This window comes from Neurospora hispaniola (assembly GCF_033458365.1).
Source record: "Neurospora hispaniola strain FGSC 10403 chromosome Unknown B0T23scaffold_1, whole genome shotgun sequence".
Lineage (NCBI taxonomy): Eukaryota > Fungi > Ascomycota > Sordariomycetes > Sordariales > Sordariaceae > Neurospora > Neurospora hispaniola.
The window spans coordinates 1,648,080-1,675,073 of NW_026944406.1; the positions used below are offsets into that span (position 1 = coordinate 1,648,080).

General features: G+C 51.5%; 7 protein-coding genes across 7 annotated transcripts; 3 read left to right on the top strand and 4 right to left on the bottom strand.

Annotated features, from left to right (window-relative positions):
• Window positions 1-232: 232 nt before the first annotated feature.
• Window positions 233-2,161, top strand: B0T23DRAFT_7240 (uncharacterized protein). Its single transcript, XM_062841703.1, has 2 exons — window positions 233-679; window positions 774-2,161. Exons 1-2 carry the CDS (start codon window positions 337-339, stop codon window positions 2,075-2,077), a joined length of 1,647 nt encoding a protein of 548 aa, XP_062696697.1. The 5' UTR covers window positions 233-336; the 3' UTR covers window positions 2,078-2,161.
• Window positions 2,162-4,513: 2,352 nt separating this feature from the next.
• B0T23DRAFT_7248 (uncharacterized protein) lies at window positions 4,514-5,010 on the bottom strand. Its single transcript, XM_062841705.1, has one exon. It carries the CDS (start codon window positions 4,925-4,927, stop codon window positions 4,673-4,675), a length of 255 nt encoding a protein of 84 aa, XP_062696698.1. The 5' UTR covers window positions 4,928-5,010; the 3' UTR covers window positions 4,514-4,672.
• An 82-nt stretch (window positions 5,011-5,092) lies between these two features.
• Window positions 5,093-5,890, bottom strand: B0T23DRAFT_308970 (RlpA-like double-psi beta-barrel-protein domain-containing protein-containing protein; the record flags this gene model as incomplete). Its single annotated transcript, XM_062834495.1, has 1 exon — window positions 5,093-5,890. The coding sequence occupies one exon, from the start codon at window positions 5,888-5,890 to the stop codon at window positions 5,093-5,095; it is 798 nt and encodes a 265-aa protein (XP_062696699.1).
• Window positions 5,891-7,661: 1,771 nt separating this feature from the next.
• On the bottom strand, window positions 7,662-9,334 carry B0T23DRAFT_7267 (putative methyltransferase-domain-containing protein). Its single transcript, XM_062841707.1, has 3 exons — window positions 8,876-9,334; window positions 8,616-8,783; window positions 7,662-8,445 (listed from the first exon to the last, which is right to left on the bottom strand). The coding sequence occupies exons 1-3, from the start codon at window positions 9,121-9,123 to the stop codon at window positions 8,157-8,159; spliced, it is 705 nt and encodes a 234-aa protein (XP_062696700.1). The 5' UTR covers window positions 9,124-9,334; the 3' UTR covers window positions 7,662-8,156.
• Window positions 9,335-10,242: 908 nt separating this feature from the next.
• B0T23DRAFT_391732 (uncharacterized protein) lies at window positions 10,243-13,536 on the top strand (the record flags this gene model as incomplete). The annotated part of the gene is made up of 2 exons (XM_062837958.1): window positions 10,243-13,306; window positions 13,433-13,536. 2 exons carry the CDS (start codon window positions 10,243-10,245, stop codon window positions 13,534-13,536), a joined length of 3,168 nt encoding a protein of 1,055 aa, XP_062696701.1.
• Window positions 13,537-16,717: 3,181 nt separating this feature from the next.
• B0T23DRAFT_424586 (phosphatase 2C-domain-containing protein) lies at window positions 16,718-19,055 on the top strand (the record flags this gene model as incomplete). Its single annotated transcript, XM_062839859.1, has 7 exons — window positions 16,718-16,753; window positions 17,215-17,524; window positions 17,661-17,734; window positions 17,809-17,893; window positions 17,970-18,176; window positions 18,236-18,496; window positions 18,709-19,055. The coding sequence occupies 7 exons, from the start codon at window positions 16,718-16,720 to the stop codon at window positions 19,053-19,055; spliced, it is 1,320 nt and encodes a 439-aa protein (XP_062696702.1).
• Window positions 19,056-21,155: 2,100 nt separating this feature from the next.
• B0T23DRAFT_7436 (uncharacterized protein) lies at window positions 21,156-25,232 on the bottom strand. Its single transcript, XM_062841729.1, has 2 exons — window positions 24,457-25,232; window positions 21,156-24,385 (listed from the first exon to the last, which is right to left on the bottom strand). The coding sequence occupies exons 1-2, from the start codon at window positions 24,913-24,915 to the stop codon at window positions 21,443-21,445; spliced, it is 3,402 nt and encodes a 1,133-aa protein (XP_062696703.1). The 5' UTR covers window positions 24,916-25,232; the 3' UTR covers window positions 21,156-21,442.
• Between the last annotated feature and the right edge of the window lie 1,762 nt (window positions 25,233-26,994).

Consider the following 26,994-nt stretch of genomic DNA (forward strand, 5'->3'; position numbering starts at 1 on the left):
GAGGTGCCTGTCTGCCTACCTGTCTGCTTGCTTGCTGCCGTCCACCCTCGAACCCCTGGATCCCGAGTTTTCCAGAGATCTACCTACCTGCTCCAATCCAGATGTCCGTGTCCATGAGCAGCAGTAGGTAAACAAGGAAATAAGAAGAAATACCTACGCGACCTTTGACCCCAGAGCGCGCGTCTCCACGGCGTTGGCTCCGACCCTTACGCCTTTAGCCAGGTCCAGCCAACGGGTCCATCAAGCAGAAGTATACTACACTACCTACTTTGATGTCTTTGTCCCTGTCTACATTGTTACATACACCACCATCTCGGCTATTGTGACCGAGTAGCCATGCCCAAAATCCGTCGTCATCACCGTTCATCTCGTCGCGTGCCTCCGCCAAAGGACAGCGACTTCGACCATGAAATCACCTTGATAGACAAGGAAGACGCTTCACCAACTAGTTCCAGAGAATCTCTTGCGCACGTCAACACAAATGGAAACACCCACAAGGCTTCGGAGCCTTCCGGTTCCCGCCCACAGAAACGTCTCTCCGTTTCCACCGAGCCCAGACCCGGAGTAGAGAACGGAGATGCTACTCCACATCGCATCGAAACAAGTCAGGGTACCGCAATCGCAGAGAATGACGCGAAGGCTACGATACCGTTGGATGGTCCATCCGTCTACGTCCAACGTGAGTTTAATCCTAGCCAACTTCACCAACTTTGTAAACTCGTATAGTCGAGCTACCATCGGGCTCCATGCAAGTACTAACATCATCAAACCAGAACCCACCCCCGAGCCCACCGAAGTTGAACGCAAACTATCCTTCCCATCTCTCAAGTCCAAACCCACCAAGGCTTCGAATGCCTCCAAAGTCCCCCGCGAAGCCAATGGCGGCCACCGCCGAAAATCCCTAACCACCCCCGAATCCGCTATCGACATCCTCTATGAAAATCAACGCGGCTGTTTCCTCTGCGGCAGCCCCCTCTTCTCTGGCAAAGCCCTCGGCCCTCTCGACCCGCCAGCATGGACCAACTTCGCACACAGTGCCTCCCCAACGGACATCACCAACGCGCAGGTTCCCGATCCATCATGGGAGTGGGCGTGGCCCGAGTGGCGCGTCAACCATGAGAAGGACTACGCCGATGAAGAAGGGTGGGAGTACAGCTTTGCGTTCAGCAAGAGATTGTCATGGCACCGCCCAAAGTGCTGGAACTCGTTCGTAAGAAGGAGGGCATGGATACGGAAACGTGTGAAAAAAGCAGCTGGGTATGAGGCTCTGCATGAGGGACAGGATGCGTCCAAGCTGAACCCAGAGTACTTTACCGTCCGGGCTTCCGCCGAGATGAACAGGGCGAGGAGCCGGAGCCGGAGTCGGAGCATGAGCAGAACGCGTACAAAGAGCCGCAGTCCCAGCCGGGCTAGCACAGGGATGAACTCGCGCCGCAGTCGGGCGAGCATGCGGAGTATTTCGGAGGCGCTGGAGGAAGAAAATGAGATGATAGAGGATATTGAGAATGTCGAGCAGTTGCTTGCGGTGCTGAGGGAGTGCAGGATTGATAGGGAGAAGATCGAGGCGGTGAATAATTATCTTGAACATGCCGATGATAACCTCGAAGGACTGGCGGGCGCTATGCACGATATCATGTCCATGTTCATCTTCCAGGCTTCGAGACGGGCAATGTTGGCGAGACTTACGGAGGTCTATGACAAGACTGTCGGAGAGCGGGAGAGGAAAGAGAAGGAGGAGAAAGAGGAAAAGGGTAAGGGCAAGTCTACCGATGATAAAGCCACTCCTCCAACAGACGGAGCGATGTCCTCACCAGCATCACCACCACCACTTAGCCCCGAAGAGCTTCAAGAGAAACAATCTCGCCGAGAAGAAAACCTCCACCAGGCTGTCAAGAGAGCCGACGAGGAAGTCAGACGCCTGGAGTACTGGAGCGATGTCAAGGAAATGGTCATAGAGGGAGAAACCAAGGACGCCGTGAGTACCAAGAAGGGCTGGGATCCTAGCTGGCAGGGTGTAGATAACTCGGGTCCGGCACAGCCGCCGGCACCGAGTCATGATGATCCTCAGACAAAGTAGGTTGGGGAATTTGGTTACTACTGGCTTATGAGGCTTCGCGGGGACGGACAAAGTAAAGAGCACCCTCAGCCATGTTAACAAGAGGGGTAACAAAGTTTGGACTGCACATAATATGGATAGGACATGGACACGGACAGAAAGATGGACAGGATTTCTTTTATTCTTCATTACTTGGGGGTTTGCGCGGTTGGGTGTTTGGGAAAACAAGAGGCATGCATGCGGTTGTTGCTGATAAGCATTATCTTCATATACTGTTCGGGTTGGGTTGTTGGATAGTTTAGCTTGCTGGTTGGGATAGGTGTTTTCGATTCTTGTTGTCCTATGGTTTTTTTTTGGCATTCGTTCATCATCATCGTCATTATCCTCATCCGCATTCTGGATTCGCATGGTTAAGAGAGCTCGAAGAGCCGTCCCGCCTAGAAGTTAGTAGTTCTTGGTGCATATTTCATTCTTTATATTGCTTAAAGTGAATGCTTACAGAATCTATTTGTTGGGTGAGTTGATCCGTTAGTTGGTTGGTAGTGAGAAAGTATCCTGGAGGCAGAAACTTCCACAACGAGTGCTACTCTTAAGCAAAGAAAGATTTTGGAGGGGAAAGAGTGGTAGACAAGAGAGAGTGTAGGCATGATGTGAGATTAGTGGGTGGATAGTGGTTTACCAACTGAATAATCGTTGTAACCACTCAAGTTTGTGATCAAGGTGGAGGACGGGAGCTCTACTGACAAGGAGTAACTTCTAAAAACACCAAAACGGTCACAATCACGATCACTACCGACGCTCCTTTTTTCGTCCAATAGTGCACTCATCACAGTGACTCGCCTTCAGATAACTTTTAAACCTCACGATCACGGATATCAAGGGCAGCCACATAACTGAAACTAAACTATCACAAACAAAAAGACAAACCACCAATAACCAAACCTCGATTATTGAAATATAGACAGACTCAAAAAGAAAATAGTTGCCCAGCTCTCAACAAGCCCCCATCCATGTTGGCAGTAATGGAACTACTAACATGGACGCCCACATAAGACAAGTAAGCACCTTCCTGGGGCTTCTCTCATCCCACGCATCTTGACAACCCTGATTGTTACAGGTGTGCACAAACCGCTTCTTTTTCAACCAGTGATGGTTCGACAAACATACATACAGAACTATCAGCGAAGGACGGAGGGGGAAAAGCAAGCACATAGTTGGCGTACCTACCTCTACCGACATGTAGTAGTGGCTCAGTGGCTCGAGTTTCGTCCATTTACCCCAGAATGACAGTGACAGTGAGTGGAAATGACAATAATATATCTTCTCACCTACTTAGATTGTTGAAAACCACGTCGAAACTTTCTCCTCTCCAAACCCAAAAAAAAAAAAAAAAAAAAAAAAAAAAAAAAAAAAAAAAAGAAAAAAAAAGAAAAACAAAGGAGGGGGAAATCACTTGTTTCCGATACCACCTGGCATTTTTCCGCATATTTTTCTGTAGAGAAAGACAAAGAGAATAACAAAAGTGACTGACACTATGGGTAAACATCAAGTACCATGTATACCACTCAATCTCCATGAAAGAAGCATTCGAACAGCCCAAAAAAAAAATTAGCACACAACGGTGCCCCGAAAGAGATCTAGATCATGGCAAGCTGCATGACGGGAATCAGGCGGGCACTGGACGCTTGAAGCACTGGAATGTAGTGTACCAGAAATCAATATTGGAGAGGTATGTACGTCAAGTCAAACACTCATATCTATCGATCCATGTACGATTATCCAGTTCGCGCAAAGAGCTGCCTGACCTCTCCTCGACCTTTTATCGAATCTGTATTAACCACGAACTACTGACCTCGCTATTCCTCAGATGAACTAGAACCACCAGTTCAGCCGCTGGTGATGGCTTCGTTCGGTCCGCGCGCGCGCGGTCTCAGCACAAGCAGTATCTCCATGTGATGACACTAACACTTTTAAGCTGCTTTCAGCAGGTCCTTCTGTTAGTGCTTAGCGCGGCGTCCCGTAGACTTTGGTGGTGGTGGTGGTGGCTTAGACGACCATATTTCCGCGGAAGCTCATTTTAACTTATTTTCTTGGCGCTATCACTGCTCAGCCACTCCGCTATATACGCGCGTAGAATGGCATTTGGACATCGTGACTGTCGGGAATACGAAGTCCAATGATGGCTTCAAAAGGAAATATACTTTTGGGATTGGTTGAAGTGCATCTCCACCAATACGAAACGCCAGAGTGAAATGTCAATTGGGGCATCCACGAAGTGTGCGAATCAATGTCACTGAATCAGCAATCGAACAATTGAACACTAGGTTTGCTTGTCAAGAGAGAGTGAATGTCTCATTTTCATTCAATCCCCCCATAAGATACTCCGCCAATGTTTTTCCGAAAAAAAGGTATCTACATCAGAAGAAGAAGAAGGTGAAACAGATAGCTTCCCTGCTGCTCAGCCCACTTATAGCTTAGTACCACCACCATGGATGGTAATTGACGTTAGTGTGTCTGAGATGGGGCCATGTACCTGGTAAAAGGGTTTGGCACAAGCCTGAAGAAGTTTTGAAGTTTTGTCATCAAATCGTTCGATAGAAAAAAAAGACCACAATCTCATTGCGGAAGAAAGTTCCAGCGCCAATCCTTTTTGTCGTTGCGCGCCCCTCGAGGGGGCTCTTGTTTTCCAATCCGTTCCCGCGCGCCAGTCGCCGTTCCGTCCCGTATCTTTGTGTGTGTGGTATCTTTTCTAAGTGATTGTCCCGCTGCCCCTTTGTTTGACGTTCTTATGTTCAATTGACAAAAGAATTGACTTTGAAAAGAAAGCATGAACAAAAGGGCTAGGGAAGAAAAGGTCATAAAAGTCATCATCGCCCTGCGAAACGCTCCGTCCTTTGTCCAAAAGAGACGTTGGAGAAGATCCGCGTGAACCAGTTTTTTTTCCAATGCGCGGTAAACAAGTCCACGCGCCTATGTGAGAAGCGAAAATGAGTAAATGGCCTTGCTGTGAAGGCAGTTGATGGTGTGTCCATTTCTTTAGTCGGAGAAAGCCCATTCGACCTTCTTGCGGCCGTCGGTAAGGGCGCCAAAGACGTCAAGGAAGGCCTTCTTGGAAACATCAATGTCGTTAAAGGCACATCCCATGCACTTGTCACGAACAGTGGCGGTAACGGTCTTGCCGTTGGCCTTGATGATAACCTTCCTGTTGCAGTAGGGGTTGCCGTTGGACTGAGTACCCATCATCTCGTGGGAAAGGGCCACAATGTTATCGGACATGTCCAAGCCGTTGTCATCAAAGCCGCAGGCACCCAAACCGACATCGTAGTAGGTGAGGTCGCCATTGTGGGAGCTACTTGTGCTGGAAGTAGACTCCGTCGTAGAAGACTCGACGGCCTGAGGAGAGGCAACCGAGGCGGTGGTGGGCTGAACAACTGGGGCCGGAGCAGACGAGCTCTCCACGGAAAGAGGGGCAGGAGCGACTGTCTGAACCGGAGGGGCGGCCTGGCTAGAGCTGGTGGTCTCAGGAGCAGGAGCAGGAGCCTCAACCTTGGCAGAAGAGGCGGGAACCACGGGGACCACGGGCGCAGCGCTGGAGTGGGCCTGCGAGACGGAAGTGATGAGGGTTGAAGTGGCCTTTGGAGGAACAATCACCTCGGTGGCGGTCACGTCAATGTACTTGGTGACGGTCTCATAGACGGTCTCAGTCACCCACTCCGTGACAAGAGAACGCTTGTGGTGGTGGCCGTGGTCCTTCTTCTGGTGGTTAAGGCCGTGGCGAGGCTGGGCAACAGCAAACGAAGCCAAGAGGCTGATGATGATAGTGGTCGACTTCATGTTGACGGCGGATGAAGTTCGAAAAGGATTGTGATATGTCTCTCGTCAACGAGAGACTGATGATGGTTGATTCTTGGTGGTCTTGGCTACCGTAAAGGAAGGATGTAGGTAGGTGGAGGGATCCTTGGTGTTGTCCGTGCTGTGTAAGCTGTTGGAATGTGACGGATCGTCAATGTTGAGGTTGAAAGAAGGTGATTCTCGTAGCCGGCTCGAGGAAGGAATGTACAGCTGATGTTCCAAATGGTTCGATCAGCAAAGAGCAGGGGAGCTTGTGAGAAGTGGGAATATGAGATTGACGAGAGACGAGACGGACATGAACCTTTATAAAAGAAAGGACCCGTCCGATCTTAGGGCTCGGGAATCTGAAATGAAGGGGAGACGGGTGGTCCGGGCGAGCTAGACAATGCCTGGGATGGCCCAAAAAGGCTGATGACCCGGCTGGAGGCAAGCCATGCTCAGCCATTTCCCTTGTGTTTTTTCCTTACCCCTGCCCCTGCCCGAATGTGTGAACACCCCCATGCGAGTGGGCCGTTCACACTTGTTGGGCCCCATTCTACCGAAGATGCCTAGCCAGGCCCGACTCGATCGTCCTAACCGAGTTGTCAAACGACCCCAGCACCACGTGTTTGATACCATCCAAAGCTCGATCAGTTGTTAGTGCGGTTCTTGTTCTGGCAACGATGAGGGGCAGATGCTGGCTTGTCAAGTGCCAAACAGCATTGTGACAGTGCGGAGGAAGGAGCAAATCATCGTGAGCACCGCCTTGGACAAAGAAATTGACGGTTGCTTTCGACGTGCCCCTTAAGCCCAACCAGAGGCCTTAACCCTTGCTTTCACCCGATGTTTGCAGGTGTCCTGCATTCGTCCCACAAAGCTTCTTTGACGTGCCGTAAATTCGTAGGGCTGCGAAGAGTTACCGCTGAGATTACCGCTGAGGAGGGAAAACAACATCCAAGCTCAGCTCCTTCGACCCGAGCCATGTAGCGACCTAACAAATCTCGCAATGTGGCGGCGTAGAGTTGCATCGTACCAACGAAGTGCAATGACGACGCTGAGATTGAAAACTTTTGACCAGAAGCGACGCGGGAGACCTGGCCCTTGCAGCTGACCTGCAAGGCACTGACGCGGAACAAAAGCCGGACCCCTGTTTTTCTTGGGTCAGGAACGGCCAGGAACCAACTGAACCGGGATTGTTCTAACCAATCATCATCCATGGCGACCCCGAGGCCTGGCTGGGCTCCTGCGCGCCGATGAGCAACTGGCGATCCGCCCCGCTCTTCGAAAATTCTTTATTCTGCCATGCTTCGCGTACCTGGATGTCCTTGTCGCCCACAGGCCCGACAGCTTGTCAGACTGGGGCCGTCCGTCCCGTACGTTGTTCCACAGCGCATCGCTGAATGAGGGGAACCTCGAAAGCATTTGTAATGCCAAATACCGTGGCGCCCTACGAGGAGTCGGCTGAGAACCGACGTGTGGTGGGACGATATGCCTTTTGGTGTTTCACTGCTAGTTGAGAGGAAAAGTGTAAAAACGGAGATATAGGATTCAGGATGAAGAACCTGCTCGTCCGGAATACCACGAACTGAGAGAAGGTCCAGGGCATGGATGTACGCGTCTGCCATCGTCGATGTATTGCATACCGGCAGAGAAATGGTCCATTTGCCGATTGCCACAGTGGGACTTGAGTGAAGAAAAAAAACAGGTCAAAAGCTATTTCGTAGTGTAAAAGTAATGGCCACTCACCAATATGATGGCGCAGACCTGCGGTTCTGAATGGAGATGCGTCCTTTTCCCTTCCTTTTGACCGGCCTCGGACGTCAGGCCTGGTTCCGCAACCTCTCAACGAACCAACACGACTGGACGACCAGAATGATGTGATCAAGGTTCAGCAACTTATCCTTTATTCGATTTCCACAGGTGTTCGTCATGCATGCGAATAAGTGATAAGATGTGGGGCACGTTGTTGTCGCAGTCGAGATGCGGGCTCAGCAGGCTCGTGTTACGTGGCGGGGCGTCTCCAGAGGCCGACCAAACGCACATTCGCCTTGTAATATGTGCGGTGTCCTTGGATATGCGATGTTGCCTGTCATGGCCAGATTCTGGCGAGAACGTCAATTCCGCGTCCCACTTTGCTTGCCATCGTCGGTTGATTTGAGGCTTCTTGATAAAATGCCTCTTTTGAATCCTTTTGGGCGCGGAGACGACCTGTCGAAGATCCTTTGGCGATGCTGGCTGAACTTTGAAGTGCTGAAATCTTTTTCATTTCTTATTTGCGGGTAAACGCGTACAGGAACAAGCCTTCTCTAGAGAACACGGGCCGGTCTTGGTCCTCAAGCTCGGTAATCTTGAAAGTCTTTCTGGCAGCCTTGAGAAACTGCATGTCTGCACGGCGTCTCTTCTTGAAACAGAAGTAAACGGTGGCGTTGGGTTCAAGGGCCAATAGATCCTTCAGGGTCTGAAGGAGGAGCGGGAAGGCGGGTTCGAAGTAGACGCAATCAGCGGCTAGAATAGTATCAGGCTTGAGAGCAACAATTTCCTCTGGCAGTGGCTCGCCCCTATTTGCATCACGAGAGGTTGTCAGAATAAGCATGAGCGTGAACCCGAGCCCGGGTGGCCCGATCCTGGTCGGGACCGTGGAAGAACAAGAGTCCGATGCTGTGGGAAAGGCACAGCAGGAGGAGGAGAGCGGGGAAAGCCGTCACACAGGACTGTGTGTATCGCTTACCAGTTGAGGATCATGGATTTGACCTTGTCATTGAGGCCATTCAAGGTGGTGTTGTATGCCATGAGCTCTTCCATCTCCAGTTGGTCTGTGATGTACATGGGAGTTTCAAAGCTGCAGCCTTTGGCAACTGCAAGTCCGACAAGGCCACCGCCGGCGCCAATCTCGAGTCTGGGGGAGCGAGATATGTCAGTGCCATGCCATGTGGTTGGTGGTTATCGTGGCTTCATGTGGGATGAAGAGCCGGCATGAAAGGCACCTACATCCGAGCCTTTTGCAGCTTATCGCCATGGTAGCGCAGCATATGCTTGGCGAGAGTCATTCCGGCCGGCCAAAGCTGGCCTCCGCATCCCGTCTTTAAATCTTCGTGTAGCTTCAAAGGCTCGGGCAGGAGACCACCAAAGTCGAGAGCCGTGTCGGTCGGGGCCTTGTACTCCGGCAGAGGAGTGAAATCCTGGTCGAAGGCCAAAGGATCAAACTCCGGTGACGATGATCGTGATCGGGCGCTCATGGTTGGTGGTATGACCTTTTCTTTCCAGGATGAAGCTAATGGGGTGAACCCAGATGATTCAAGAGTTAAACGATATAATGTCAAATGTTGTGCTCTGGGATCCTTTCCGATAAAGAGAAATTGGTCAGAAACTGTTATCTGGCATCACCATCGTCGTTGTCCTGTGGTGGTAGTCTACATAGTAGGTAGTCTAGACGCTCAGGTCGGGCAAGCGCCGAAAAAAAGTCCCCACCAAAAAATCCCCTCCCTTCCGACTTTGCGGGGTTGTGAAGACACCCAGACCAGGGCACTGCATCGACAACCTTCCGATATCACACTTTGGGAAGGCACGACCATTGAGCAACACGACTCCGTCGTCTGACATTGACCGCCAATATCATGATCGCTCTTGCCATACTTGTGACAAGAGCAGAGGCTCGATTTATTTTCTTGGCTGGAATATTGTTGAGCCGAGCGTGACAGAGTGTCCCGCCCGAGTTGCGGTCCCTCTCCGCTGCAGCCCAGGCGACTGTCATTTGATCGGCGATATCTTCCACATCAACAAGAGGCCTTTCAACCCAGACGCTCGAGTTCATAGCGATCATGACATGTTCGTCTTTACAAAATCCCCTCCCTCCGAAATGTGTCACGATGGAAGCGCCTCCCTGAAGCACGCGTCTCATGGACACTTCATCCGGCGGGCTGGTGTTCACCTTGAAGCTCGACTGGAATGCTTCAACCACATTTAAGAGGTTTCAATGCCAATCTCGCATTGCTCAAGTGGGCTCACGACACCACTACAGAGATCCGGCCATTACATACGGATCCCCTCCAGCTATGTATGTCGCGTCCAAAGCCCAAGGGGCGGCTGGTGAGTCGCGACTTGCCCCCTTCAGCAATTTATGAAGAGCGTGACGCAAGGGAACATGCCTCGTGAAGAAACTTGGGGTCAGCCTCCCTCTTTGAAGATTCGCGTCTTGCTGTCTCTTATGTCTACAGTTTGATACCCTCAGAACTGTCCGCTCTGGTGTTCATGATGAGTTTCCTCTTCCTTCTAGGCTTTGTGAATATTGCAGTCGTCGCTTCTGTTATCTACAATTTGATACCCTAGGCAGCGTTTTGCTCGCCGTCATCATCATCATGGCATCACTTTTGCGTCTCCTCGCCTCGTTACTTTTCCTTTCCGTTGCAGTTTCCAATGCTTCCCCAGGGGTCTATTTTCCCATCAGCTCTCAAATCCCACCTGTCGCCAGAATCGGAGAACCGTTCTCGTTTATATTTTCAAAGTCAACATTCACCTCGACATCAAGCATCACCTACTCCCTTGCCAACTCTCCAAATTGGCTTTCAATCGACAGCGATGCACGGAAGCTCTATGGAACACCAAAAGAGGCTGATGTCGGATTGGGAGATAGGGTGAATGTTCCATTTGGATTGGTGGCAACCGACGAGACCGGCTCAACAACACTCGACATCTCACTGATCGTTTCAAGGAAGGCCGGGCCCAAGCTTGATATTCCTCTCAACCAACAGATACCGGGATTTGGCTTCTTCTCCAACCCCTACACCATTCTATCACCGCCGATGAACCAGTTCTCTTTCGTGCTGGACCCAAAGACCTTCTCAGTACCTTCAGACAAGCCTTTGACATACTATGCAATCATGTCGGACAACACTCCCCTTCCGGCCTGGATATCGTTTGACGCCGGAAAACTTGCCTTCTCAGGACAGACTCCAGCTTTCGGGGCTCTCGTCAACCCACCCCAGACCTTCGAGTTCCAACTTCTAGCCACTGACACACCTGGGTTCGCCGATGCCTCTCTGAGATTCAACATTGTGGTTGGGAACCACAGAGTTACGGCCGATCAGACGACAGTTGTCATCAATGCAACTGCCGGGAAGCCCTTTTCATATGACGGGCTGCGGGGCAGCATCGACGTCGATGGTCAAACCATGCCTTCTGGCGATGGTATAATCGTGGCCTCTACTTTCAATACCCCGTCATGGCTCACCCTGGATATGGACAGTCTACATATCACAGGCACTCCTCCCTTGACAGCAAAGTCAACAAACTTTACCCTCACGCTCGAGGATAGCTTTGCGGACAGATTCAATCTGACTGTCATGGTTCAGGTCAGCGGCACTCAAGCTCAAAACTTGGGCATGTTGAAGGAAGAGCTGCCTGTCATACAGGCACACGCGGGCGAGCACATAAATTTTGACCTTGACCCCTTCCTAAAGGACCCTGATGGCACAGAAGTAGTTGTAGATGACGATGCATCGCCCTCATGGATACATGTCAGCGAAGGAACCATTTTCTGCGACGTACCTAAATCGTCAAAAGACTCCATCGTGAGTGCTACGATAAGATTGACTTCAAAAGCTTCAGGAGCATCAGAGTCAGTCTTGCTGAGCGTGCACATGCTAGCGGATTCAGGGGACGCGGCAGACACGACAGATGCAGATTCGAATCCGGGCTCGACATCAACTGGGGACTTGGGCGATACTAAACCTACTCAGAAACATGCACCTACTCCCATCGGACTCATTTTGCTGGTCACTATCCTTCCCGGACTGTTGCTCCTTGGCGCTCTCATGGGCATGCTTATCTGTTGCCTTAGGCGACGAAGAGAAGCCAAACGGCCGAAGCTCAGCACCCGTGATATATCGGGCCCTCTCCCGGGAACTTTCACCATCAATGTCACAGGTCCAGATGGGCAGAGTTCCATGGAGCACATAACAGGACCACACAACACGCAAAGCACGATAAGTCACATGTCACTTGCTGAACAGGACCGGAAGAGTGACCCTGAATCGGGCATCAGCCGCCACCAAAGCTTCGATGCTGACGTGCCACGCCCGCTCAGCACGGTTCGGATGCTGCCTACCAATGAAGAACTCCTGCCGGCGAGCAGTAGTCTTCTGGATATCACAGGTTCGCCTCTGATGTCCGGTGCTATCACTGGAACTCCGCGAAATCGGCGGCACGAGAGAACCCAGACGCTCCTCAGCCACATTTCGGAGACTAGCTACTATGAGGAGCACTCCTCAGGAATCACCATCGAAAATACTCTGGAATTCCTCGGCAACAGCAACACACGAGGCTCGTTTCGGGATGGTGTTGAAGTCGACATTCCGTGCCTTGGTGACCTGTCTAGCATCCAACCCACCCCGAACTCTGCATACACGGGCGAATCATACTGGAGCAAGCTAGGTTCCGGCCCGTCCGTTCATAACAGATCTCCTGCGATAGGCTCAGTCCACAATGACCCTACAGGCGCTGCCCGGACTCAGCCAGCCATGCTAGTGAGAAAACTCGTGTGGCCTTGGTTCAAGGGCCGTGTCATCAGTATCAAAGGTGTTGCTGAGAAGTTCGGGGAGGCAGCGAAGACAACACTGGCAGGCTTGCCCAGTCTGTCCAGTGTCCGGGCATCTTTACACGACAAGACGCCAGACATATCACTCTTATCAAACAAGCAGTCTGAAAGCTCGGACATCCCCGACTTCCCATCACCGCCACAAGGGACAAAGCGACCCATAATGACCAAGTATGCAAGACCAGTGACGCGAAGAGCAGTCGGCACAGGGCGTATCGTCATCCCACGACAAAGGCTAGTGTCGACAAAGGTCGAGGTAGTGGGAGGTCCGACTGAAGACCTCTACAAACCAGCAGAGGATAAAAAGCAAGCTTCACCCACGTCTAGCTTCGACCGCCCCAGCAGGAACTCACTTGGCATCTCGTACGCAGACATGGCATCCAACTCACCTTTCCACCAGTCTAGTACATGGTCAACAATACCTTCTAGTCACGAGTGGCACGACGAGACACTACAGAGCCTCGAAAATGCCGACAGCGTCTTGCCAAGCTCAAGTCTCAGAAGATCGCGGTCGGCATCGCAACCTAACTGGGCACCATATAAGGACTCGCTATCTAACATCAACGATGGTGCAAGTTCCAAATATCCGCAGAGTCAATGGTCGTTTGCCCCTATCCCGCGACCTCAGCCTCTTGGTGATGCATCTTCTATCGCCTCGCAGGGTTTGTCGAACTCTGTGAGCGGGCATGCCCGCGCTCCTACGCTTAGTTCTGTCGGGTTTTCAAAGGCACCTTCGTCGCTCCGGCTTGATGGCAATGAGAACACGCATAATGACGACGCGGAAAAGGAGAACAAATGGGCAGGCGGGACGAGTGATTTCCTCAATGGTAGGTTTCGCTCACCGCAGCCGATAGCATTGGTGACTTCGCAAAGCAAGACGAGTTCGGAATTTGCTGTTTACATTTGAGTTTAATACCCCATTTTGTTTTGTTTTATTTTATTTTTTTTAAAAGTGCTCCTGAATAATCGGCTTTTGTATGGGTACGGACATCAAGGAGTTCAAGATTCCAGGGCGTCACTGGCGCTTCTCACTTCGAAACGTACAAGCTACATGTGATAGTCCGGATTTTAGTGTAGTGTAGAGTAGTGTAGTCCGGAAATGTGCCGTCATCACGAACCAGTGGCGGCGAAAATGGGTCTGATATCAGTGGTGCCGTCCAATCTCTCATGCTTCATGTTGTGTTCCTTCCCCTCAGTTTCAGATCAAAACCCAAACTAAAGAAAAAGAGGCTTTGGCTGAGTAGCACAAGCCCGTACATAGAGGTCACGAGAGAGATTGGATCTTGCTTCCCAATGTCTCATCGCGATGTTGCAACCCAACAAGCAAAATAGGTCACACGAAAGAGAAAAAATTTGAGGGCTAAAACAGAAAAGCTTGAATCTAAAATGCCGGGTGGGTGGGTGTCGTCATCGGTCGACTGCGCAGTCCGTTTCGGTTTACCTATTCCCGGCTGTCTGGGCTTCAATTTTTCGTCCTAAGTACATACTGTGATAATCCCGCTCGCAAGCGCTCCTGACGCCAGCCCCCCTTCCGTCTTCTGTGTGGATTTGCGTTCTAATTGACTTCTTTCCTTTCGCGTCGTTAGATGGGTGCAACAGTAAAACGGAATGCACGGAAAATAAACAATGACAATCACATCTTGTCGTACCGTCGCCAAATCTGATTTTCTTGTTGTTTTGTCCTAAGGAAGGATTGAAAACGATGACGAAATTGGGGTTCAATTCCATCCCAAACCGGAAGTGTGGATATTGGATTTGGACGGATGCTAGTGTACCTATTGAGTTTTGGCTCGATGACGCTCCAGTTCTGGGCGGGGTTTTTTTTTTTTTTTTTTTCGAGTTACTAGGGCATTTTCGCTCATCCCTTCTGGCTTTTCTCGCCTCCCTTTTCGGGGAAGAGCCTTAATAAGGACACCGCTATCCTCAATGACGCTCTTTCACACTGGCTCCTGTTTGAAGTTTAGCAAGGGCTCCTGGCGCCCTCCTGGTCTCTTCACGACATGTGAGTCGAGCGGTGTCTGTGAATAACCTTGGTGATCCGCGGGGGTGAATTGCCATCTTGTGGCGGAGTCACAGTGTGTTTTGGAGCAGTCGATAAGTTCAAGACTTGGGTCGACATGATAACTTGCGCGTGTGTCCAAGTACCTTTCTCCGTGCTACAAGCGCAAAGTCAGGCACTGTCTTGGGTGCTTGTTCCGTCCTCCACAGAGGAGAAACATCGCCTTCGCGGTAGCTCGCTCAAGAGGCCCTGGTAAAAGGAGATTTGAATGTAGCGTACAATAAACTGGCCTGACGAAGACGAAGCGCCGGGCGCCTTGAGCATTATACATACTCATTTTTCGACTGACTCAGAGTCGCACAATTCCTCCAACAGCTACATACCTAGCTACCCGCGCGCGTTTTTCTCTCTCTCAATTCAGGACGGAAGTGCTCCGGACCAAATTGGTTAAGTCATCGCGTGACCAACCATGACAGGAAAAAAAGAAAAGAGAAAAGAAAGAAAAGACCACGAAGCTGCGCACAAATTCGCCTCATTTTTTTTTTTTTTTGTCCTCAACCCTCGTCCGAGTTGGAAATGCCCTTCTTACTACTTTCAGCTGAAGTCTGCAATATGTCTCCGGGTCCGGTCTCCTAGTGTAGTGTACACTACAATCCATACGCGGAGGCAATCCACTCATCCCCGGCCCCGGCTCATTACCCCACATTGGGTTTGTCGGCGAGCTCGGGGTTGGTGAATTTTTGTGCAGATTCGGGGTTTAGAGGTCCCGCTGTTAGTACAAGCAACTAGGGTGGGGAGCTTCAAAGGGTTCGTGACGATGAAAGGGTATTGGATGCAAGAACAACAAAACGCATATTCAGAGTTGTAGATCGTTTGATCTGGAACTCGGTGCACGGAAAAAAAGAAAATTAATTCTACACTATAACAATTGTGCCGTGGCAACTGCGGGACAAGAACCACTGAAAGGTACCTCTCGCTAGCAGCTTGGGGCATCGTATGTCCACCCGCAGTGAGTGAGCCGAGGCGCGGTGCCTAGTGTACTTGTGTACAGAACAGTGCAGGTTCTTAAGAGCTCAGCTGGGCTTAGGTTTTGCGGGACGAAACGGCCGGAGAACACCGGCCAGCGGCGGCGGTTTCTTCTCTTGTGCCCGGGCAGGAGCGGCCTCGACAGTGGCGGAGGTAGGTAGAGGTTGTTTATCTGTAGGGCTCAGGTGGGGTGGTGACGACTTTGGTTCCGTCTTTAGCTGCTCAGGGCACCGGCCGGCCTCACCGGGGCTCGGGCGCAAGGCTGACTAGAGGGTCCTATCAGCAGACGGGCGGGTATCTCGAAACAGATGAAATCAGATTGAATTGTGAAGCCAAACCGTGATCCGCGCGAGCTACCTACACCTACCTCTAAAGCCTAGTATCGCACCTTTTATCTCTGATCAAAGCTCTTGCGCTTCTACATCTGATTATCTCGCTGGAATTGGCGACACATTCTCAAAATCCCATACCGGGAAACTCATCATCGCCGTACCGAGCACCATAGCCTGATTCGACGGTCACGTCCAAGGGTATTTTTGGTTACTTTGTGGAGTGACCTAGACTCTGTTGACTCCTGGCACCAAGCCGGGCCAAGGAAAAATCGGATCCAACCAAAAGAGCCAAGAGTCACCACCACAGGCTGCCGCTCAAAAGGGCAGGACATCATCAGAAGGGACAGTCGCCGCCAACTTGAGCTACCTACCCTACCTACATAGGTACGTAAGGTAGGCAAGTAGTGTGGTCCCGTCATCCAGCAAGCAGACTCATCCAGACCTGCCCATGAACCCTAGAGGTACCTACCTTGGACAGAAAGAGCTATCTAAGCTAGCGTGGAGTAACAGCTCCCAACCCGGCAGCTACTACTCAGCAGTTAGTCTCCGTTATCGATTGCTCGTAGCACTCCAATCCACAATCCACCAGCCCACCTACACCTGTCAACCCGGACGGGCACACTGCCTCTGCCTGGGAGAGCGAGACGTGGGTGCACATCCATCCTCCCTCCGGCCAAAGAACCCAACCTTGCCAACAATCTGCTGCAATCCACTCCCGAACAGCAAACCACCACTTGCACCTCCACCGTCCCCTTTCTCGACTCGAAAGCACGATCAAAGTTCCCTCTGTCTGTCACGAGTAGAGCCTCGTCGCCGACTATTCCACTACCACACCCACTCCCACACTACCACCACCACCAACAACCCACACAGACATCATCATGGGCCAGACGCTTTCTGAGCCCGTCGTCGAAAAGGTGCGTGGCAATCATCCTGACCACTCGCTCCTTGTGTAAATACCGTCCTCGCGCCCGGCCTACCTATTCGTGGCGAGGACGGCCTCCATCACCTCCCTCCCTGCTGCAAGCAAAAGCATAAACACACGTCGAACCACTTTTCACCACATCGCAGTCGCGCTACCGAGCTGTCTCCCTGTTTGTCGTGCTCATGGCCCCCTTCGGGTCGCCCAACCGTCGGGTCCTCGCCAAAAGACGCCGTGGGCTTTTGTCCTGCTCTCTTCTCCCCCATCACACATCCATGCTGGCTCCTCGCGCGCCGCTGGCCCCCCATCGGCTGCCCCGAAATCCTACCCACGCCACACCCCGCCTTTGCCCCGCGCACTGAGCTGACCAAGCCGGAATCAACCATGTGAAGCACAAACGGACTTGCCTACAGAACCAGTGCGCTAACTCAAATAATTGTGTTTCTCTGAATATAGGCGTCGGCAACTGGCGGGGATGAGCGGCTCATCTACGGCGTGTCGGCCATGCAGGGCTGGCGTATCAGCATGGAGGATGCGCACACGACAGTCCTCGACCTACTAGCCAACAACCCCAAGGAGGCCAAGGACCACAGCCAAAAGCTCTCCTTTTTCGGCGTTTTTGACGGCCACGGCGGCGACAAGGTGGCATTATTCGCGGGCGCCAACATCCACGACATCATTGCGAAGCAGGACACATTTAAGACCGGCAACTACGAGCAGGCTCTCAAGGACGGCTTTTTGGCAACTGATCGGGCAATTCTAAACGGTACGATATTGAAAACCCCAGATTGTGTTTTCTTGGCAGCTTGTGTGCTGTGCGGTGCGGCGCGGTGCGATGCTGTGCCGCATACGGTGCGAAACGGGAACGAAGGAAACTAATATTCGCCCCCCTTATGTTGCAGATCCCAAATACGAGGAGGAGGTTTCTGGGTGCACCGCATGCGTCGGTCTTATTACCGATGATAGAATCTTTGTGGTGAGTTATAATCGAACGAAAAAAAAAACAACCCCCGCTCGTGAACTGCTCGCCCTAACCTCAAGTGTCTATAGGCCAACGCTGGCGATTCGAGATCCGTACTGGGCGTAAAGGGCCGCGCGAAACCTTTGTCTTTCGACCACAAGCCCCAGAATGAAGGTATGCAGTTATGCGCTTGCTGGCCCTTCGGATGACAAGGTTCCGAGCTAACCGGTGCTTGTTTGTGGTTCTCTAGGCGAGAAGGCTCGTATCACTGCCGCTGGCGGTTTCGTCGACTTTGGTCGCGTGAATGGAAACTTGGCTCTCTCGAGAGCTATTGGCGATTTTGAGTTCAAGAAGAGCGCCGAGCTGGCACCCGAGCAGCAGATCGTTACCGCATACCCCGATGTTATGGTCCACGACTTGGCCGACGATGACGAGTTCCTCGTACTTGCTTGCGACGGTAAGAGAAGCCTTGAACCTGTATAGAAACGCGCGGTCAGCTAACACGTTTTCTGCTAGGTATCTGGGATTGCCAGTCTTCCCAAGCGGTTGTCGAGTTCGTCAGGCGAGGCATTGCCGCCAAGCAGGATTTGGACAAGATCTGTGAAAACATGATGGACAACTGCCTGGCCTCCAACTCGGAGACGGGCGGCGTTGGTTGCGACAACATGACCATGATCATTGTTGGTTTCCTCAGGGGACGGACTAAGGAGGAGTGGTATGAGGAAATTGCCAAGCGCGTCGCCAACGGTGACGGCCCTTGCGCTCCTCCCGAATATGGTAGGGAAACAACATCCCCCTGACCGCTCTTCATCACTACACAAACTTCACCATATCATACCTTCCCCCCGTATTTCCCTATATATCCCTCTTCAACCACACGTGTACTTCATATAACCCAGCTCGTTCTCGTTGGCACTTACGCTCTACTTCTTGGCTACTCTTATGAGCTTGACACTAATTCCATATCTGTTTTTTTCCGCACATTATAGCTGAGTTCCGCGGTCCTGGTGTGCATCACAACTTTGATGATAGTGACAGCGGGTATGATCTCGAGGACAACGGAAACAAGGGCAAGCCCTTTGGCATGGGCGGCTACAAGGGCCGCATCATCTTCCTCGGCGACGGAACCGAGGTGCTGACCGACGCCGACGACACTGAAATGTTTGATAACGTGGAGGAGGACAAGGATCTCGCCAGCCAAGTCTCCAAATCACCCTCAAGCATAACAACGAACGACCAGGACCAGAAGGAGCAGGCCGCCGTTGCTGCGGCGGCGGCGGATAACAGCACACAAAACGCCAAGAAGGAGGAGACAAGCTCGCCGGCTAAGGCTTAGTTGGGATCAACAGCGAGCAGCAGCGGCAGTGAAGGGGTGATCAATCATTTGCAGGAGCCGTCCGCTCGGGGATGTATTCCCAGCTGATTGATGGCATCTTTGATGAAGTTTGATATAGCAGGCGCACTTGCACTGCGCTGCACGGGAGCGGATCGGAATCGGGACTTTGGGATGAACAAACGTGTTATGATGAAGTTGGTGTTGTTGCTGTTGTTGAAGTTTTGTTGTCAAGAGATTCTCATGAATGAAAGTTAGTAGTATACTGTTTATGGAAGTATGGGCTTTTTTTTTTTTTTTTTTTTTTTTCTTGCACGAAGGACGGTGGTGAACAGGGTCAGTCAAGAGGGGGGAGGGGGAGTACAAGAGAGGAAAGAAAGATGTATTCGTCGGTTGGTTGTTTGGTTGTTGTTGCTTCACTAAGGGAACGATGGAGATACCAAAGTCAAGCAAGTCAAGTTAAGCAAAGGTGAAGATGATTGTTTTTTTCTATATCGCGATTACGCACCTAACCAACACCGTGTAGGCTTTGTACCCTGTGTCTTGTCTGTACCATCTGCATTGTCTGGACCGGTTGTGATCGTCTAATACGCGCGCGAAGCAAGCATGTCATGCCATAGACATCTTTCAGGTACTGTACGCTTGTATGGGTGATGAACATTGTTGCTGTTGTGTAGACCCAAGTCCTTTCTATTCAGAGATTCAAAGAATTAGAAGAAGATGGACATAGTTACTACAAACTAGTAGTACTGTTTGATGTATGCAGGTTATCTTAATTTCTGATGAGAATCGTGTAAGAAGATATTTTAAAGGATAAAGTAGGGTCAACCGAAACTGACCAAGTGAAGAGAAAGCTATTGAAGATCAACTAAATTACTGTTTTTCTCTCTTTCGCCTTTCACCTCACATCCAGGAGCAACAGTCTTTAATTGATTCACTTCACTTGGACTTTGTTCTCCTTTGTTCTCCTCCCTGTTTTATTTTTTATTTTTATTTTTCTTCTTCCTTTCTTCGTCTTTCTTCATCACCAGAACAAGACAGAACAAGGCAAAACAGAGATAAAGCAAGCGAGACCGTTGCTTCCTTCCTTCCCTCCTTTTTTTTTTTTTTTTTTTTTTTTTTCCTTTCCGTCAGCCCGTCCCGTTTATTCGTCCATCCGTCCGTCACCCGTGCTGGCTGGGTTGGCTAGCCGTGCCGTTATCGTGCCGTCGTCATGCCGTGCACAACAAAATAAATACCCAAAATAATAACCCAAGATAACTACCCAACCCAACCAACCTCGCTCCCTCTAAGCGCAACCAGCCGACTGACTGACTGACTGACTGACTAACTGACTGACTGATTAATTCAACCTAATACAACCCCACGACCATCGTCATCCTCCTCCTGCTCACCCACTGAATACTACTTGTGTGTAGTAGTAGAGAATGTCTATCTCTATATATGTATCCAGACGTTTCGTCACTCGATACTCTCGATACTAGAGCATTTAGGCAGTCATTATTGATTGATCTTGATCTTGATGCCTTATTGAGTCGGTAGGGATTTGTGTCATGCTATAGAAAACCTCCCCATCCCCCCCCCCCCCCCCCCCCCCCCCCTCCCCAACAAAAAAAAAAAGAAAAAAAAAAAAAAAAAAAAAAAAAGAAAAGAATCAGAATATAAACGTTGCAAAGTATGGATAGGCCCATCATCTTCTTTATTCTTGGGCGAGATGACTATACTACCTGTGTACATCATCCTTGCGACTTTCTACATATACATCTACATATACTTCCTTGTATGTGTATATGGGCGCAACCTCGTCTTATCCTAGGTGGGTGTGCAGTGTAAGTGTACAGTTGTACGTTATTCGATCTTTCCTTCCCTCCTCAAGAGGTACCTCCGGCTACCTACTTACCTGGACTTAGTAGTCAGTTAGTCAGTGTGGGTTGTGGTTGATGGAAGTGAGTGGCTGGCGCGCGGTGGAATAAGTGATGACATATAAGTGTACTTTGAAATGAAAGAACTGACTGAACTGTTGAGGACATCTTGGGGATTCCTTCAAGGTCATATGGAGGGTGGGTTTCACGCCGCAGTTACGGGAGCGGGAGCAGGACCTACCTAGACTTGTATGAGAAGTGAACAGTGCCCGGCCGGTTGGACTCTCCAAGCATACCCGTTTATTTTTCATTACCGCTATGTGAAGCCATCAACTTATTGTTTACTGTTGATGTAGTAGTTTATTTTTTTTTGTCCTCCCGTGTCCCCGTGTCCCTGAATCTTCATTGCTTTATCTCTCTCTCTTGTCATTACCACCACGGTTCACTTACCTTGTGTCCTTTTTTTTGTACCACCTAGAACTAGTTGTCCACCAGCTCGACATGGGTATTTCTTCCCCTTCTTGCAAATCAACGATTCAAAGTCAACAGCCCCTCGATATACCTCTTGGTATCCACACCAATTCCCTGCGCCAACTTGGTAGCTCCATCCGCCCATCCTCCCCCTCCTCCACCTGCTGGTGCTGCTGCTGCTGCTGCTTGACCCGTTCCGGCAGCAGCACTGCTTTCGCCTTTTTCGTTATTAGCGGTACCACCACCACCGCCGCCGCCGCCCACAGCAGCAGATGCCGCATTCACGATACTCCCAACACTGCTCACACCCCTCGTATGCCCATGGTGTCTCTCAGCTATAGGAAGTCCAGTCCCGCTCTCCCCCGCCGTCGCTTTGCGAATAAGGAAGATCTCCTTGGAAACTTCCACCATGTCATTTCCCCTTCTTCTCCTCGCCGCCGACGAGGAGGAGGAGGAAGAATCACTACCGACACCGCTAGCGGTAGCAGAGCGAGGGATAGCTGTTTCACTTGAGGTATGCTCTTCGTCGTACTCTTCCTCTTCCTCTTCTTCTTGCTCGTTATCGGCGTCGTCACCTGGTGACTGTGATTGGTCTGCAGGAATGCTGGAGAGGGAGTCGTCGGATGCGGATGCAGCAGTGCCAGAGGGGTCCGTCGAGTTAGAAGGATCAGTGGAAGAAGTAGCCCCTGCATTAGGCGAAGAAGAAGAAGAAGACGACGAAGAAGAACCAGATGTCCGCCGCTTCCGAAGAGTTTTGTCACTTGCCGCCCTTGCACGTCGGGGTTTATTGACGTTGGCGAAGAGATCTTGATTGGTGCCGGCGAAGGAGGCGACTACAGGCGATGTCGATGCTGCGGGAGAGGCTGTTCTGGTGGAAGACACAGAAAGCAGATGTTGACATGGTTGAGACTCCGCGACAGCGGTCCGTTCGAGGATACGATTCCAGACAATCCACCACCCTCTACTTGTCTTGCAAGTGCGCTCATACCCGGTGAGATTATCATCGCGGGTGTTGATGAACATATTGAGAATCTGGTTATGGGTGTTAAGCGCTTCGATACGGCTCCAGGGCGCCTTGGCCGCCTTGGCCGATGCTGTCTCTGAACCACCGACTACACCCGCAGCCACAGGAACGGGAGGCTCAGGGATATTAGGAATCGTCGAGTGCACAGTCAACTCCTTAGGATCCCAGACTAAATCGTAAATCTGCCCGCGCCCTCCAGCTACCGAGTCTGAAGGACGCTCAGGCCTGTAAGCCGTAGCCCGCAACAGCGACTTTCGGAGGGGAGCCATCTGCTGGTGCAAACTCCTGTAGAAGCCTTCCCAGGCGAGGGAGTCGGTGCGCAGCTGGAAGAGAAACACAAAGATGAAGGGGCGCATGACGTAGACGACCACGCGCAGCTTCTTGGTCTTGTTGCGGTCTTGGGAGTCGAATGTAGTGGCAGCGGAGGTGATACCCGTAGTACCGGCCTGTCCTGTGCCACCCATCGACGATGTATGTCCTGGGCCTGAGTAAGGATGGTTCACAGAACAAGAGGCTGCCGAGCCAGATTTCGTGGTCGGGTTGGAGCTGTTGGCTGTGGTGACAGCGGTGACGCGGCGGAGGCCATCCTCGTCAGTGACGGTTACTGTGCCGGTGCTGGTACCCTGGGGTTCACTTTCAGCAAGCTCGGTATCGTGGCTGCCGAAATCTTTTTGGACTTGCGAAGGGCGACGGTTTTCACCTTCGCTTTCGATTTCGACTGTTAGGGTGCGCAACAACAGACGTGAATTGGAGTCTTCAGCCTCAAACGGGTCGATGGGCTCGCCGTCGGGACTAGTTGCTGGCGTACCCTCCAAGTCGCCCATGAGACCAATCAAGAACTGGCAGTCCTTAGGCGGCTTCTTGGGCTTCTGATTCTCGACCTTGTCCTGCTGCTTCTCAATACTTTGAGAGCTACCGCCCATCCCCAAACTCCAGTGGGTTCCATAGCCCATTTTCAGGTAACTAAACAGATTGCCGACGCCTCCTTGCTCATCCGTCGTCGAGCTGGCCGGTGTCCCCGTACCTGTACCCGCGGGACTCGCAGTACTTCTACTCTTAGCCGGAGGATGCAGAGAAGTAACGGGTCTTGGCGGTCCGGATGGTCTGCCGTCTGAATCCGAAGTTGTCTTGCCCTGCTCCGTCTCCGACTGCGGTGTCGTTGTCGGCTTCGGCTTCGGCGGCGGCAATCGCAAGTCCGATATCTTCAGCCTGGGCGACATCACCTCTCCAAGCGGGGCAATCTTGGCCCTACTGCCCGTCTGTCTCTGCTGCCTCCTGGGCGTTACTCTCGTGGCCGTCGGACTCTCAATGACCCCATACGCGTTCTCTCCCCACGTATACATATCCTCCATCCACCACACCACCGATCGCAATGACTGCCTTGACAGCGCGCCGGTGCCCAAGAAAATCGCACCGTCGTCCGCACCCGGTTCCGCTCCGGTACCAAGCCAATCCGTTGGCTCCTTCCCTTCCTCTCCAGGCTCTCCAAACCTGCCCACTACCAAATCCACAAGTCCCTCCACTCTGTCCACCATCCCTTCCAATACCTCCCTCTCCCCCGAACCCCTATCCTCTTCTCCCACACCCACGCCAAGTTCCCCGCTAGCAGTGATCTTGATCCCGCCATAGATGTTACATGCCGGGTTACCGTGCAGCAACACGTTCCACGTAGAAAGGAACAGATCCCAATAGCGGCTGAGCAAGCCCACAAACTTGGGTCGCTGGGCACGCACGAACAAAGACGAGAGCGAGCTGTCGTGGTGAAGGAGGAAACAAGCGTGGGCACGTAGGAGGTCCCGCAACAAGAGGGCGGCGGGCTTGAGTTCGCGGGAGGAGTATTCGGCTTTTTGGTCTTCTTCAGCTACTCCTTTACGTGGGCTGCTGGGGATGGGAGACCGGGGAGGGGAGGCGGAGGTTTTGCTGTTGTTGCTGGTGCCGCCTTGGTTGGGAAGGGGAAGGCGGGTGAGGTCTATGGACTAATTTTGGGTGTTAGTTGGTTTATGCAACCTCTGATAGTGGTGGTGGTGGTGGTGGGGTGAAAACCTACAGCCAAAATCCACCACCCGGGCTCCAACTCATGAAGCACCACTCTGCTCTTCTCCGTATCAATCGTATTGACCGCCTTACCACCCGAGAAACTCTTGCCAAACTCGACCATGCCCTGGGCCAGTCCTATCTGCCTGAGGCGCTCATTCTTCTCCTCTTTCGAAACAGCTTCCGTGCCGGGGGCAGCTGCTGCTCCAGATGATGCCGACACAGAATTGGTTGGCGCATGATGACGACGGCGTGATGATCTGTCCGACCGATGTCTTCGGCGCTGCTGGTCCTTCAATGTCGTGACCGAGGCGTAGTAGACAATCTGGTCTTCGAGCGTGTCGTCGGTCGTGCCAAGACTGGGGTTGTAGATGGCCAGGAAGCCCAGCTGAGCGGGGACGATATTGTTGCTGTTGTTGGGTTTTCCTCCAGCGCCTGCGCCAAATGACCCCGTGGGTCCGGCTGACGCCATGATGCCGGCAACCTAGGTACTGCTAGCTATGCACCGGGCTCGGAACGGACTAAAGTGGGGTATCGATCGGTATGCCCTGTGTGGGACCGGAATACCCGTCTGTCAGCCGAAGTGCGGGCGTGTGGCGGCAAGCGGCGGAGGCGGGGGTACGAGGTACGAATACGGTAGATAGTCGGTACCGGGTACCGATGACTCGGTTGATGGGAAGTACGGGTCCCGTACCGTAACGGAGCGGAGCGGAGCGGAGCGGAGAGGACCCTTGGGGCAGATGTGGTGGTGGGTTTTGACCGGGAAGCGGTGAGTTTGAGCTGTCGAGAGGGGTCAAGAGTCAGACTCGTAAGGAGAGAGCGTACTTGTATGTAATGATGTCGCAACAATGCAAGCCCTCGCTTAAAATACCCCCCGCTCTTCTTGCAGAGAAAGTGTGAATGTTTCAGTCGTCACTGCCCAACCCACGTGCCAACCCAGATCATGACCAAGAAAAAGACACCATCAAAGTGTTGCTTTGTCTTGCCTTTGATTTTTGTGAACAACTTGAGATCAGACGGTTTCTTCCACTTGTCTCACAATCGATAGCGATCGAGATGACCTGGCTCGGACACTTTTGGTGGTGGATAGTGAGATCCCAGATCCCGACCTCGTTAGCGACGGAGCCTGCGGAGCTGGGCAATGGAGTCGAGTCTGGCTGTTGTGGAGGGAAAAGGGCGGAAAGGACAGCCGGAATACCGGGACGAGTCCGATGGAGGAGGCACTGTCGTCATCGCTCCTCTCTCTGACTGGGGACAAGGGCTGCTTCTTCAGTGGCACCTCAATGCTGTGAGATAGTGGGGTATACCATACTGGAATCACCACCACCCCCTTTTGTTCTCCGTCTTGATGTTTCACCACAAGCATATTCGAAACGTTTACTGAGAAGCTGTTCATGCTTGTGTTTCCGTTGCGAGGTGCTGAGAATACTGTACAGCAACTCAATTTGTAAATCAAAAGCTATTAAGACTACGTAATTCAGTAGAGTAGTCATTCCGTCGTATTGCCCTGCCCTGCCATGCCATGTCAAGCGTCGTTTTCATCGTTACCCTTTTGTCAGGCTTGTCCTCATCTATTCTCGTAGACGCTTCCCGTCTGTAGCAATCTGAAAGGCGCAAAAACCCCATATCAGTAGCCATTACACAGACTGTTTGTTTGTTTGATTGTTTGTGTTGAACCATTTCCGTTCGTCACAAAAGACATCGTTTGTGGAAACCCGCATTACTCTCAGTAGTAAGAGTAGAATAGAGTAGTTGGGAAATACTCCGCGCAAAGTCACTAAGTATAGCAGCAAAAGAGCAACGTAGCCGCAAACATAACCATACCCCTATCCACCCGAACGGTATCCAGAATTGTAGTCTCTCTCACCGACCTTCTGAAAACCCAGGACAACTGATCCAATTCCCACGACTATGGTATTTCCTTGGAGCCATAGATACTCGAACAAGGAAAACAAACCCCACAAAAAAGCAAAAGACGTGTTATTGCGAAATTCCCACAGTTATCCCCAAAGAGCACACGAATACGCCGTCGTTAACTCTCTCCAATGCATTGCTGGCCAACTTTCGTAGGCGGGTGCTTTGAGTCAATTCATGCCTCCCACCCATGTCCTAACTCAAACCCCATTGAGGGAGAAACATTCTACCGTTTCCCGTGTTGATGTATAAGCTAGCCAGCCAGATTATACCCATTGTGATGTGATGTTATGCGTTGAAGCAGTGATACAGCACGGATGCTGCTAGAAAAGTGGAAGGGGAAATAAATAGCGAAAGGCAGATCAATGACGAAAACGAACCATGTACACGCAAACAAAAGTGAGAAAAGAGAAAAGGGAAAAACACCAACAAGAAAAGAAAATGCGAGCGCGAACCAACACCATGGTATCTCGAAAATCAGGAGCCTCTCACGCTCCCGTAGGCTCGCGCGCAATGAGGCTGTCGTCAAAAACAAAAAGAGCAAAAACGTAGCAGATTAGCATGAATAACATGACAGCCACCTCGACGACTGTCATTAGTGTCCTAGGTCTTCAAGGACTAGCGGAGTGGGATTGAC

Excerpts from the sequence above, each read along its gene's own strand:
- B0T23DRAFT_7240 (XM_062841703.1), top strand. The coding sequence starts at position 337 with ATGCCCAAAATCCGTCGTCATCACCGTTCATCTCGTCGCGTGCCTCCG. Across the intron at positions 680-773 it reads TCCATCCGTCTACGTCCAAC|AACCCACCCCCGAGCCCACC; the intron begins GTGAGTTTAATC and ends TCATCAAACCAG.
- B0T23DRAFT_7436 (XM_062841729.1), bottom strand. The coding sequence starts at position 24,915 with ATGGCGTCAGCCGGACCCACGGGGTCATTTGGCGCAGGCGCTGGAGGA. Across the intron at positions 24,386-24,456 it reads CCGGGTGGTGGATTTTGGCT|TCCATAGACCTCACCCGCCT; the intron begins GTAGGTTTTCAC and ends ACCCAAAATTAG.
- B0T23DRAFT_7267 (XM_062841707.1), bottom strand. The coding sequence starts at position 9,123 with ATGAGCGCCCGATCACGATCATCGTCACCGGAGTTTGATCCTTTGGCC. Across the intron at positions 8,784-8,875 it reads AAGCTGCAAAAGGCTCGGAT|ACTCGAGATTGGCGCCGGCG; the intron begins GTAGGTGCCTTT and ends TCGCTCCCCCAG. Across the intron at positions 8,446-8,615 it reads AAATCCATGATCCTCAACTG|GGGCGAGCCACTGCCAGAGG; the intron begins GTAAGCGATACA and ends TGATGCAAATAG.
- B0T23DRAFT_7248 (XM_062841705.1), bottom strand. The coding sequence starts at position 4,927 with ATGATGACTTTTATGACCTTTTCTTCCCTAGCCCTTTTGTTCATGCTT.